This window comes from Thamnophis sirtalis, unplaced genomic scaffold (assembly GCF_051295495.1).
Source record: "Thamnophis sirtalis isolate CommonGarterSnake01/CBP01778 unplaced genomic scaffold, rThaSir2_p1.2 scaffold_9, whole genome shotgun sequence".
NCBI classification, from domain to species: Eukaryota; Metazoa; Chordata; class Lepidosauria; order Squamata; family Natricidae; genus Thamnophis; species Thamnophis sirtalis.
In genome coordinates this window covers 48,354,913-48,369,035 of record NW_028261389.1, presented here as the reverse complement: position 1 = coordinate 48,369,035, position 14,123 = coordinate 48,354,913, and the positions used below count along the sequence as shown (strand labels likewise).

General features: G+C 37.2%; 1 protein-coding gene across 6 annotated transcripts in view; it reads left to right on the top strand.

The window, feature by feature from the left end:
* Positions 1-4,277, top strand: part of TBC1D30 (TBC1 domain family member 30) — a 40,100-nt gene extending 35,823 nt beyond the window's left edge. For 4 of the 6 annotated variants that reach the window (XM_014074473.2, XM_014074484.2, XM_087723492.1 and 1 more), the window contains 5 exons: positions 251-357; positions 452-591; positions 1,447-1,653; positions 1,855-1,911; positions 3,271-4,277. In XM_014074473.2, the coding sequence (XP_013929948.2) occupies positions 251-357; positions 452-591; positions 1,447-1,653; positions 1,855-1,911; positions 3,271-3,998 (1,239 nt within the window). In that variant the 3' untranslated portion in view covers positions 3,999-4,277. The remainder of the gene's footprint in view (positions 1-250; positions 358-451; positions 592-1,446; positions 1,654-1,854; positions 1,912-3,270) is intronic. The other 2 variants (XM_014074476.2, XM_014074498.2) reach the window with 1 other exon arrangement.
* Positions 4,278-14,123: the final 9,846 nt, after the last annotated feature.

Below are 14,123 nucleotides of genomic sequence, written 5' to 3'. Positions count from 1 at the left end.
ATTTCTATTATCTCCATTGGTTATTTCAGGAGTTGACTGGTTATATTTCTTGTGGATTATTCTTTGTATTCCTACAGATAATTTTTGTTGCATTCGTAAAAATCAAGCTTTTCATATTTGCTTTTGTAAATGTGCAAAAGTTATTGCCTAATCTTGCAAATATTATGGGGATTACCTTGTATTTGTATTTGCATAAAAAGTTTCCCAAAGGCATTCTTTTCTTCAGTTTCTTTTCTCTCTTTTTTCATAGATGGTTTATTCTATGGCCCAGTTCCCCTTCCCTCAGCTATCTGAATTAAGGGAGAAATATACATACAACATTACACCATTTCCTGCTACGGTAAAATCAACTGCAAGGTAAGGCATTTTCTGACTTTTTGTCGTGTAAGTAAAGAAAGATAGATCTTAAGGAATCGCTCAAATTATTATTCTGTGTGCCCTCGGTTTTTAGCCGACTGGGAAAAATAAAAGACAGCGATGAAGAAAATGAAATAGATGATGAAGACTCCCTAGCAAATGTTATTGGATGTCTTGGACCATTTAGTGGATTTTTGGCTCCAGAATTACAGAAGTATCAAAAGCATTTCAAAGGTAAATATTAATTTCTTAAATTTCAATAATTTTAAAGGAGGGGTGTTCAGTTGCTTTATGAGGCTTTGTTGCTGAGACTAATTTCATTTCCTCAATTCTTATTCCCAGTTGGATCTAAGTTGATAATCAAATATCCAAATAAAAAGTCACTGCAGTTGTGCGGCCTTTAAGACAATGATGTGATGTGTCTAGCATCTATGGCAAGGGTTAGACAATATAGAAATCAAAATGTGGCCCCTGAACTTTACTTTTTGCATCTCCTAGTTCCTCTGCCATTGCTCTATTGGAATTTGCCAGGAAAACATCGAAAAACTGAAGCAAGGTCTCTAACTGTGCCTTCATTTCTATTGATATTGCATAAACAGCATATTGCTTTTGGCTGTAATAAAGCTTTTGTTTGCAAATTCATTGAAAGGTATTGCAAGAGGTATCTTTCCCCAAAGACTACAAAAATACAAACCCCAGCCCTGCAAGTGACATTATAAGGCCAGCCTGACCATCACAGTTTACAGACACTGAAAATAGTATTTTAAATAGAAAAAAAGATCTTCGGTTGAGAAGTCCCCACCTACAGTCATATGATATGATGATTGGATCTTATGAGTTCATTAAGGAATTGGTTTTTTTATCAGTATCTTTCCATGGCTGACTGTATGCTACATTCTAAAATAACCTGTTACCCTCAGCCAAGTATTTATCACTACTAAAGCAGTACTTTTTCAAGGTATTTACAGGTTTTGATTCTAAACCATTTCTGTATGTAGGACTTTTAAGTTTTCTAATTCAGTTAAGTGGAAGTGGTAGCTTCAACTGTTTCACTGTGAGCTGGCTGATATATTTCTAATGTTTTCCCAGACCATAATCAAGAACACAGTTTAGGCTCGAGTAACATTGCAGAACTAAGTCCTGGTGCAATAAATGCTTGCCGAAATGAATATCATGCAGCTTTTAACAGTATGATGATGGAACGTATGACAACTGATATCAATGCATTGAAAAGACAGTATTCTCGGATAAAAAAGAAGCAGCAACAGCAGGTTCATCATGTGTATATTACAGCAGGTAAATTAATAATTGGAAGGAATTATTAGTTCAAGTTGTACTTGTATTAAGAAGCAAATCACAGTTGTATTCAGTTTAGTTTACAGTGTGTAAGAAGAAGAGGGAAAAAAATGAGATCTGTCAGCGTGACTGAAATAATCTCATTTGATGGTGAAAAGATACTTATAAAAGAGTTTATAATCTTTGTTTTTCTTTTGTTAGGGTCTGAAGATGATGACCTTGGGATAGTTTTAGATCCCAGGGACCAGCTGAATAATGGTATTTAAAGATATCTGTGCTATTTGGGTTCCAGGGTCTTTAGTATTGATTTCACTAACACTTCTGGCATCCTTGGATTTGGAATACAAATTTCTAAAAATCTAACTAGATACTAAGCAGCAGCCTGAACTACTGAAGCATTACAAGAATAAATTGATTTAGTGTATAAAGACTTTTGATCTAAATCCTGTAAGTTTATATATAGGTAAACATGTTTTTTTTCACAGGCTTATACAGTGCTTCAGTTAGAATAAATTGAAATAGTTAATGGTCATATTGTCTGTGGGATTAACAATGGAGGCATTGCATTTTCACTTACCCTCCTGCGATAACCTCCTGCACTGGTGCAATAATGAAAGTGTTTGCATGCTGTATCTTGCTCTCTTCTCTGTCCGTAAGGATGGATGGTCAGGACAGTTGATCTGAATGTCACAGGGCAGTATCTTTTTAAAAGTTTGAGAAATGCAATACAATTACATTGTCAAACCAAAACAAAAAATTCATTTTCCAAGATTGCCAAATCTTCCTTTTACTAATCTTTTCCAATTACATAGTTTAGTTACATTGATTATTTTTGACATTTTGATGTGCTTTGAGAATACCAGATTCAATTAATCAACCTTCATTGCATAAGATGAGGTATGACATGGCTTTTTGACTATGTGCTTTATAAATGTAAGTTAAAGATATCTAGCATCTTATTGACATGATTTAGTTAACCTAAGTGGTAATGGAAACATAATTACTTAAATTATTATTGTGGTGTTTATTCATTGACTTAAAAAAACCTACCTTAATTCATAGATTAATTGTTGCAGCATTTATATTAGATTTCACATTAACATCTATTCTGATCATCATTGCTAGGAAAAATGTATTTTTATGTGGCTTTACTTTGGGATAGGTGACAGCAGTAGCAGTGCATAAGAGAATGGAATTTTTTGGGAGGAGAAGGAAAATTCTGAAGAGTCACTCCCAGTTATTGCAAATGGGAGAGAGAGAGAGACAAATAGTTTCAAGGCTGCTTCCCATATGCAACACCTTTCCTTTCATTTTTAGAAATGTTAATTAAAATTACTTTCAGGATTTTCCGAAAATAGTATTTTCTATTTTTTGCACTCATTTTTTTTAATGAATAAAATTGCAGCCAATCATAATGCAGTGTTTACTTGTTGGGCAAGATAGATGACTCAGGTTTGGTTTTTTAAATAATGTAGAATGTAAATGAAATGAACATTCCTCTTCTTCAAATCCTACCAGTCTTTACTTTTGTGTCTACAACACAATCAGAAAATGGTCTTTCTATTTGCCATGTCTCTTTCAACAGCATACTTTTAAATACATTTTTTTAAATTTCAGATAAAGGCCCAGTTACCAGTCTTATGCCTTCTCAGGTGAACCATTCTCCAGTAATCAACCATCTTTTGCTAGGGAAGAAGATCAAACAAACCAGCAAGTCTGCCAAAAACAATGTTCCAAGCCACACTGGGGGAAAGATGTTACCAGGTCCGCATGAAGATATTAAAGCAAAGCTAAACTCTCCATGGCGCACTCACATGAGGGTACATCGAAAGAACCTAGCGCGAGCCAAAGGCCACCTGGGCTACGGAGATACAATAGGACTAATAGAGGAACAGAGCGAACACGGGAATGCTAGCAGTATTAATACAAAAGAAACTGCAAATAAATCTAAAACTATAGAAGGTGATGGGAACATTTCAACAGATGGACAATCTCCTGAACCAACTTATAAAGATAATGATTCCAGTGTCTACGTATCAGAGGTCCAGCAGAAGTTGGAAACCTTGGAACTTACACAGAATAGTAGAGATGATACTGACGATGAAACACACAGTTCTGAGTTGCCAGGTTTAGCCAATGACAGTGGAATAGTGGCAAAATCCTGCACTTCTAAGCCACAAGTCTTTTGTCCTTTCCCTAGTGTCAAGCCACTCAGAAAATCAGCTGCAGCCAGAAATCTAGGATTGTATGGCCCAAATGAAAGAACCCCAACTGTACACTTTCCACAGATGAGTAGGAGCTTTAATAAGCCTACAAGTGGTAACAGTGGGTCTAAAAAACGATGATATGTGAAACAACTGGCACTTCATTAGTATAATTGTTACATACCATTATTGTAGGTTTTATTTCCAATATACATAACCAATTTCATTGTATTTAAGTAAATGACAATACTTATTATGCTTTATGCTTCCAAAGGGATTTATAATTAACTCTTTCATTGGAAATAATGAAGATAAACCACTTATATATACATTATACAAAAATAATTGGTTTTTTTAATGTAGAACTACATAGTGGCATAATTCTTTTTCACATTAAAAATTGTCTTGCAGCATGAAAAATGTTTGCCACTTTATAGATAATAGCCATAGGAAAGAACTTTAGAAAGTTTAATTCTAAACTGTTCGGTCAAGAATTCTCAAATACCTGAAGGGCAATCTTTAACTTTATTCACATCCAAAAAATATTATCAAGACTTCCAGGGGCTTACTAACAGACATCCTTAGCAACTTAGAAGAAAAGTGCTTGTCATCTGTATTCTAAAACTTAACATATTTAAACACCTGCATTTTCAGTTTTCTGCCACTGCTAATTCTTTTACATAATTTTATCAGGCTAAGAGAGATGTTAACACATTTTATTTTTTACTTATCCTGCGTGGCTAATTATTTTTAATAAGTCACAATGATTGTAGGGAAGACATTCTTACATCTGATTCTTTTTATCATTTTCAGCAGCATTTGCTGTTACAGGAAATATTCTTGGCCTAATCCTAGATTACTCAAATTTAAACTGAGGGAGCTTATTCTCAGATAAGTGAATAAAGGATACCTGACAACTAACCAACCTTCCTTAAGTCAGATTCGGTGTAATGCTTTCCCTAATGTGTCAGCTTGCCAGTTAAGCAAAGTCATGTTTGTGTCTCTGTACTTTTTAAAGTACTTTTGGCAGCTAAGGGGTTTAAGCGGTTTTCTCCATACATTGCTAATTCTGTCCACACTTGTAGTGAAATGATTGATTCAGAAGTATGAAGAGTTTGAATCTAGTGTGCATTTTGCAGTATAAAACAGAATGAGGAACCTGTGTCTTTTTACTGAAATGCGGTTCCAACAGTCTCATTATTAGCTACCGTATGTTGCTTTGACGTAGCAGGAAAAGGAACTTTTTAGATGTTTCTGGACTACACGTTCTCAACTCATGATATAAAGACTGTTAAAAGTCTTTAGTCTGGCAGGTATTATAAAATGTCGGATTTATTCCTTGTTGGCATTTTTAAAACAAAACTTTTTATTTTTAGTGCTAATTGATCAGGAGTGTGTAGAATCACAGAAGAGTTTTCTGTGCTGCTCTAAATACAGGTAGTCCTCAACTTACAACATCTTGTTTAGTGACCATTCAAAATTACAATGGCCCTGAAAAATGTGACTTATGACCTTCCCCCTGGTCATGTGATCAAAAATCAGATGCTTGGCAACTGGTTCATATTTATGAGTGTTGCTGTTTCCCAAGGTCATAGGATCACCTCTTACAACCTTCTGATAAGCAAAGTCAATGGGGAAGCCATATTCATTTAAGAACTTATTGTTGCTAACTTATCAACTGCATTGATTCACTTAACAATTGTGGCAAGAAAGGTTGTAAAATGGAGAAAAAACTCACTCAACAAATGTCTCACTTAACAACATAAATTTTGGGCTCAATTGTCATAAGTCGAGGACCAGCTGTACTCAAGGTTTGGCCTGATGGAAGGTAAGACATGAGACTATTTTAGAAAAACAGTACATACCGTGTTTCCTCGAAAATAAGACAGGGTCTTATTTTCTTTTGATCCCCCAAAATAAGCACTTGGCCTTATTTTCGGGGAGGTCTTATTATTTTTGAGGTGCAGGAGGCGACAAGTGTGGTCACCTCATGGCTGCTTGCTGTATTGCAATATTTTAGGGGACGGCTTATTTTAGTGCATGCACTCAAAAACCTGATTGGGTTTCTTATCCAGGGAGATCTTATTTTCAGGGAAACAGGGTAGAAAGTAGCCTCTCTTTTGTCCCTTGAATACACTATACAAAGCATTTGCATTTCTAACTACTTAAAATTTGCAGTACCTGAGGTTAACTGATAGCAAATAAATTAATTGCAATATTCTGGAAAAGATATCTTTCTGAAATACTTTGCATGAGTTAAATAAGAACATTAGAAATTTATCTCATAAGATAATTCTTGGAACAGAATATTTGTGGACTGTTAATGCAATCAAAATAATAAGTGCTACAATTACAGTAAAGTTATTTAATAATAATGAAACGCAGTTGGTAATACAATACAATACAATACAATAGCAGAGTTGGAAGGGACCTTGGAGGTCTTCTAGTCTAACACCCTACCTAGGCAGGAAACCCTATACCATTTCAGACAAATGGCTATCCAACATCTTCTTAAAGACTTCCAGTGTTGGGGCATTCATAACTTCTGGAGCCAAGCCGTTCCACTGATTAATTGTTCTGTCAGGAAATTTCTCCTTAGTTCTAAGTTGCTTCTCTCCTTAATTAGTTTCCACCCATTGCTTCTTGTTCTACCCTCAGGTTCTTTGGAGAATAGTTTGACTCCCTCTTCTTTGTGGCAACCCCTGAGATATTGGAACACTGCTATCATGTCTCCTCTAGTCCTTCCTTTCATTAAACTAGACATACCCAGTTCCTGCAACCATTCCTCATATGTTTTAGCCTCCAGTCCCCTAATCATCTTAGTTGCTCTTCTCTGCACTTTTCCTAGAGTCTCCACATTTTTTTACATTGTGGCAACCAAAACTGAATGCAGTATTCCAAGTGTGGCCTTACCAAGGCATTACAAAGTAGTATTAACACTTCTTATGATCTTGATTCTATCCCTCTATTTATGCAGCCTAGACCTGTGTTGGCTTTTTTGGCAGCTGCTGCACACAGCTGGCTCATATTTAAATAGTTGTCCACTAGGATTCCAAGATTCCTCTCACAGTTACTACTATTGAGCAAGGTACCACCTATACCTGGGATGGCGAACCTATGGCACGCGTGCCACAGGTGGCACACGGAGCCATTTGTCAGGGCATGCGAAGCGCTGTCCTGTCAGCTGGCCAGCATGCATGCGCACGCTGGCCAGCTGATTTCACCCTTTTTTAAAGCCATTTTGCACCCTCTCCAGGCTCCAGAGGCTTTATAGGATCCTGGGGAGGGCAAAAAGAGCCTCTCCCCCCCACCCACCCCGTGGCCCTCCAGAGACTTCATGAGCTTCCCTGAAGCCTCTGGAGCGCAAAAAAACCCGGCCCTATGGGCAAACCGGAAGTTTGGGAACGGACTTCCGGTTTGCTCGGAGGTCATTTTGACTGCTCTGGAGGCTTCAGGGAAGCCTCCTGAAGGTCCCTGAAGCCTCCGGAGGGCCTCCGGGAGGAGTGGGGAAGGCTGTTTTCACCGTCCCCAGACTCCTATATAGCCTCTGGAGCCTGAGGAGGGTGAAAAAAGCATGCAAAAAACGGGGAGTCATGCCTGTAGTGTGTGGGGGTTGCACATTGCATTATGGGTGCAGCACGCCCGCACACAACCCCCCTGTGCTCCCTCCACTTATGGCACGCATGCCAAAAAAGGTTCGCCATCACTTACCTATACTGTACTTGTGCATTTTGTTTTTCTTGTCAATGTAGAACCTTATTTTTTTCACCGTTGAATTTCATTTTGTTAGTGCCCAATGTTCAAGTTTGTCAAGATCCTTCTGTATCTTAAGCCTATCTTGAGTGTTGGCTATTCCTGCTACCTTGGTGTCATCTGCAAATTTGATGAGTTCCCCATTTATCCCCTCATCCAGATCATTGATGAAGATGTTGAAGAGTACTGGGCCTAAAACAGAGCTTTGGGGTACTCCACTGCATATTTCCCTCCATGTAGCTGCAGTTCCATTAAAGACTACAGGTTGAGTGTGGTTGGTCAGCCAGTTGCGAATCTATCTGGTGGTCATATTGTCTAACCCACATTTTTCTACTTTATCTAGTCGTAGGTTATAGTCTACTTTATCAAATGCCTTGCTGAAGTCCAAGTAAATTATATCAACCGCATTCCTCTGATCCACTAATTTTGTCACTTTGTCGAAGAATGCAATAAGATTAGTCTGGCATGATCTGTTTTTGACAAACCCATGTTGGCTTTTGGCTATTACTTTGTTTACTTCTAGGTGTTCGCTAATTCGTTGCTTGATTATCTTTTCCAGAATCTTCCCTGGTGTTGAGGTCAGGCTGATAAGACTATAGTTTCCAGGATCTATTTCTTTTCTTTTTTTGAAGATGAGAACCACATCAGCTCTTTTCCAGTCCTCTGGCAGTTCCCCAGTGCTCCAGGATCTTTGAAAGTTATAGTTCAGTGGTTCTGAGATCTCGTCTGCAAGTTCCTTCAGAACCCTGGGGTGTAATCCATCCATTCCTGGTGATTTGAACTTGTCTAGCGTAAACAGGTGCTCACTTACCATTTTCTTCCCTATTTCAACTTGTGTTCCTAATCTGATTTTTATGGTGCTCTTGTTGGTAGGTTGAACTGTTTTTTCCCTTTGTGTAAAGACGGATGCAAAACAATGGTAACAATAACAACAACAACAACAACAACAATAATAATATGGAAATACAATCAAGGCCATAACTACCTGGGCAATACCAGTTATAAGATACACAGCTGGTATAGTTAAAGAAAGAAACAGAGTCACTAATCCTGGCTGCGCAAGAACAAGCTATCCGCACAAATGCCATTAAGGCCAAAATCAAAAAATCCTCTGATGATGCCAAATGCAGACTTTGCAAAGAAGCTGATGAAACTGTTGATTACATCCTCAGCTGCTGTAAAAAAATTGCGCAGACTGATTATAAATTGCGGCACAATTAAGTAGCACAAATGATCCATTGGAATTTGTGCAAAAATTAGAATATTAAAACAGCAACAAATTGGTGGGAACATCAGCCTGAAAAAGTCACCGAAAATCAGATGGTCAAGATCTTGTGGGATTTCTGTATACAAACGGACAAAATACTGGCGCATAATACACCAGACATCATACTGGTTGAGAAAAATAAGGTCACAATCATAGACATCGCAATACCAGGTGATAGCAGGGTCGCCGAGAAGGAACATGAAAAAAATAGCAAAATACCAGGACTTAAAAATTGAAATTCAATGACTATGGCACAAACCAGCAGTGGTAATTCCAGTGGTAATTGGCACACTGGGTGCTATTCCAAAAGCACTGGAATTACATTTAAAACAGTTAAAAATTGACAAAATCACCATCAGTCAAATGCAAAAAGCCGCACTGCTTGGATCTGCACGCATATTACGAAAATACGTTACGACGTCCTAGGCCCCTGGGTGGGGCCCGACTAGTAACCAATGCCAAATCCGGCAAAACAACTGGCCGCTGTGATACAATTGTATAATAATAATAGATGTAAGTCTTCAGCTTAAGAGTACAAATAGAAGAAAAAGAATGATGATTCAGCCCTACAGATTGGTCAGATGCAAAAACTGTCCTAGTCTGTGTCTTCTTCAACAACTGAATATATCTTAGAATAAACACTAGGTTACCTTACAGTTAACAGATTAAAGTGATTATTGCTAGCCATCACATTATACAGAACAAGAGAAGACATCTGAATAATAGTTGTGGTTATGAATGCATTTTAGTTTTATATTCTAAGATTTAAACACACCCAGTCTAATACAAAAAACTAATAAAAAACAGAAATTGGGATCTAAATACCTCTTTATCTAGTTCTGGATCTAGAACAGCCCTCTGGTCTTCTTGGCAAAGAGCTTTTGAAATGTAACATGAGGTTTCTGGGATATGGCATTCAAATCTGCTCTTAAATGGATTGTAAGTCAATACAAAAATAGCACATTTCATTAGTAGATGCTAAATAGTGGTAATCAGAATTGAAATATTTCATCAACTGGGGACTCAACTCATCCTGACTTGAAGGCTCTGGGAAATGTGTCAAGTTCAGGTTCTTTAGATCTTGAATTATAATTCTAATAATTAATACATCACATATAAAGAGCTAGTCTCTACATAACATGAAACCAGTATAATACTTGGTACAAGAAGCACATGGACCTGATCTTAATTTTGATTCCTGATTTCATTTTAAATCCTTAATTGCTTTACTTCCTTTTTCAAAATGTATACATTTTCTTAGTTAAACATATAAGAATCTTATTCCCCTTCCTGTTCATAATTACAATAGAAAATCTAAAAGCTTAAAACCATTTTTAGTACTTGAAACAAGCATTTCTATCAAGAATGTTTATACTGATTTAATATTGTCATAGAAGGTTTTGTACAAATACTTTACAGCAGTGTTTCTCAACCTTGGTAAGTGTAAGATGGATGAACTTCAACTCCAAGAACTAAAGGGAATTCTGGGAATTGAAGTCCACCCATCTTAAACTTGTTAAGGTTGAGAAAAATTGCTTTAGAGTAATCCATATTGGGAAATATTGCGGGCATGGACATAGAGTTGTCTTAAACACCCAAGTTATCTATGTGGTGGTCTTCGTCGTGAGCTATGGAGGAACTGCTACTGTGCATTGGGCCTGGTGTCTTAATACACTCAATGGTTTCTATTTCCCCAACCCCCTGTGTATTCTTAAACTATCCTGATGTTTAGTGTTGTCTTGGCATGTTTCTTTGTGTTTCAGAACTATAGGTCTCCTTTAAAAAAAATCAATTTAAAAATTCTATTTCAACTTGTGTGTGTATGCAGAAAGAAAAAAAGATGTATGAAACAACTTGAAGTTTGCAATTCTTTTATTATCGTGTTCAGTTCCATAGATGAAATAGAAGAAGTAAAGAAATGGTAGTTGAGGTGTTGGACTGATTCAGGTTCATCCTGACTGGGTACCTCCGCTAGCCAGTTTCTAAGCTCAACTTATTTTATAGAGGAGTTGTGGACAAAAATGTAAAAGGGAGTGCTATATAGATATATACACTGTCTTGGGCTTATGGAAGAAAGACTATACAGTGGTTACAAAAAGTTTACACACCCTGGTTAAAATGTCAGGTTTTTGAAATGTAAAAAAATCAGATCCAGATAAATCACTTCTTTCTTTACACCTTTAATATAACACCTAATCCAAAGGTGGCAAACTCAATTCCATTGAGGGCTGCATCATGATTGTGTTTGACCTTGGGGAGCCAGGGTGGCCATGGCCAGCTTGACATCACTTGTGTCGGGGGTGCTTGTGGTGGCTTGAGCACTCTCCTGTGCTCCAGTTTCAGCTGTGATGGCCTCCTGCAGCCCAATGTCAGTCCTTTGTTGTTTCCAGGGCAACCCTATGGGCCTGATTGGGCCTTCAGGCCTTGAGTTTGATACCCCTGATAAAATCTGTATAATTCAATTAAAAAATAAATTGAAATCTTTTAGGGGGAACCTAACATTGGATGGAAAGACATTTTATCCATGCTTTCTTTTAAACCCGGTCCGGGGGGGGGGGGGAGATTAGTGTTCCACAGAACTGTCCTATGATCAAGACACCTTCATTCTTTCTTGTATCTGCTTTTCCAGCTGAAATTGCCTAAAGCAGATTTTGTAACATTTTTGATTGGTATTAAAACTGTAAGAGTAAAATTGGGAGGCATTACAAAAGCAACAAGGAACAGAACAAAACATTTAAAATCAAACTCAAAAAAGTCTAACCAAATAGGTTTTTCCTACCCAAATGCTGCCAGTATAAGGCTGCTTATAAACACTAATGTTCATCATTAGCACCTTCTATATAATAGCAGAAAGAACCAAAAACAGTGCCAACTCTTCGCTCGGGTGCCTCAGTATTCAATGATAATTGCTGCATGTTTTAAATTAAGTTGGCTTTGAAATTTTACTTTGCGGCTTGTCATCTGCTACAAGGTCATCTGGGTAACAGCAAAAGAAATATTTTTAAAAAGTCAATTGGCAGGTTAGGATGTTTGAATGGGAAGCAAGGCCCTTAATGGATCTGAAGCAAGTAGAGGATTTTGAAGCTATACTTTTATCCCTAAACCCTTGAAAGTATGGTGCACAGAGTTCATTGTGAAATTGAATGTCAATATATGTGATGTAAGAAGTACGTTTTAGTAATTTAGGTATTGAAAGACAGAGAACAAGGTTGCAGTGGGCAAAATGTGTCAGTATTTAACAGCTTGCATCACAAGATAGAAATACATAAAGGCAAAATTTATATTATGACTCACTGGCAGATGACAATGATTAGAATTGTGATAATTTTAAAATAAGTGAATGCAGAAATGGTCTTTGGGTTTTGGATTCCATTTTGCTCACGACTGGAATAGACAGGATTTTATTAGTTTCATTGAAGAAAAGTAAACGTATTTCAGTTTACTTCAGAGAATAAAGCATTAATTTCCAAATGTTGTTTTGGTAAGTTCTTACCTTGATATATGAGGCAGTGTAAGTAATAATTAGGAACTGTATTTTACATCCAGTTTGAAAGGTTTATAATAGTACAACCTGTTCATAAATGAATTTTGCATATTATTTTTCATTGTATACATTTTTGTTTCAGATAATACCAAAGAGACAGAAATGAAACTACATTCCCTCCACAGTTGAAGAAAATATAAATGAAAAGCATTTACTGTACTAATGAAAAGTCATAGCTAATTTTTAACTTGATCACTAGATGCCACTATTGTTCCACAAAATTTCCTGTGTGCATTTGGGAAATATTGATACAATATAAATTTATAGACGCAATTAAGGTGATATAAATATTTTCAGTGCTGAAATATGTGAGTTTTAGTCTTTGAAATAAGGAAACTTTTAACAGATTAATATTTAATTGTAAATAAGTTATCATAACAGTGAAGCAAAAAAACCTAGTCACTTGATTCAGTGAAATCTTTAGCCAAATGCTGTCAGTTCCTGCTGCCTCCTTGAGTCTGGCATCTTCCAGATGTGCTGGATTTGTGAACCAATATCCATAGAAAATTATTATATCCGCTGCTGATACTTTATTACAAAGGCACATAGCCCTTGTGATAGATAGGATTTTTAAAAATAGTTTATAATGAAATCCTGTACAGGTTAAGTCCAGAGGTGGGTTACTAATTTTTTACTACTGGTTTGGGTGTGCTCCCGCATGCACGCAATGCTTCGCATGCGCAGAAGGGTTCCAGGTGGGTGGGTGGAGCCTCTGGCCGCCACTACTACTGGTTTGGCTGAATCGGGCCGAACCGGCAGCAACCCACCTCTGGTTACGTCTCACTGCATTTACTCCCATATGACCTATAACAATTATTTCACTATTTTGAGGAGGGTGAGGTCTGCATTTTCAAATGCAGAATGTTCAAAAATTGGGCAAAGTGAAGACAAAAGTATTTTTGATTTACTTTATGATTAGATATAAATTAATTAAATGCATTTATATGTTACAGGTATTTAAGTAGTTTTCCCTCCCACAATCAAAGTTTTGGGGTCAGAAGTTATGTATTTCTGTACTATAGGTAGCCCTCAACTAACAACACTTCATTTAGTGACCATTTAAAGTCACTAAATAGCACTGACCATTTTTCACACTTACAACTGTTGTACCATCCCCATAAGTATGTGTTCACAATTCAGATTCTTGGCAATTGGTTAATATTTATGACAGTTGCAGTGTCCTGTGGTCACATGACCCTCTTTCGCGACTTTCTGACAAAGTCAGTGGGAAAGTCAGCTTCACTTAACAATTGTGTTAGTAACTTAACATCTGCAGTGATTCACTTTAGAACTGTGGGAAGAAAGGTCATAAAATGGAGCAAAATTCACAACTCTCTCTCTTAGAAACATAAACTTTGGGTCCAATTGTGGCTGTAAGTTGAGGATCACCTATATAGCCTAGACTAGGGGCATCAAACTCAAGGCCCGTGGGCGGGATCTGGCCCATGGGTTGCTTAGATCTGGCCTGTGGGGCTGGTCTGGAAATGTCAAAGGACTAGCCTGTATCCGTTTTTGGCCAGGAGGGTGCTGCAGGAGGCCAAAAACAGCCCATTTTCAATCGGCAGAGTGCTGTAGGAGGACTGGCTTGAATTGGATTACAATTATGTGGCCTCAAGTAAGTGCCTGATCTGACCCTCTCCATTACCCAGCATGTTTTTTAATATTCCTGAATGCCTTGATTAAAACATAGTATTTATCTAAA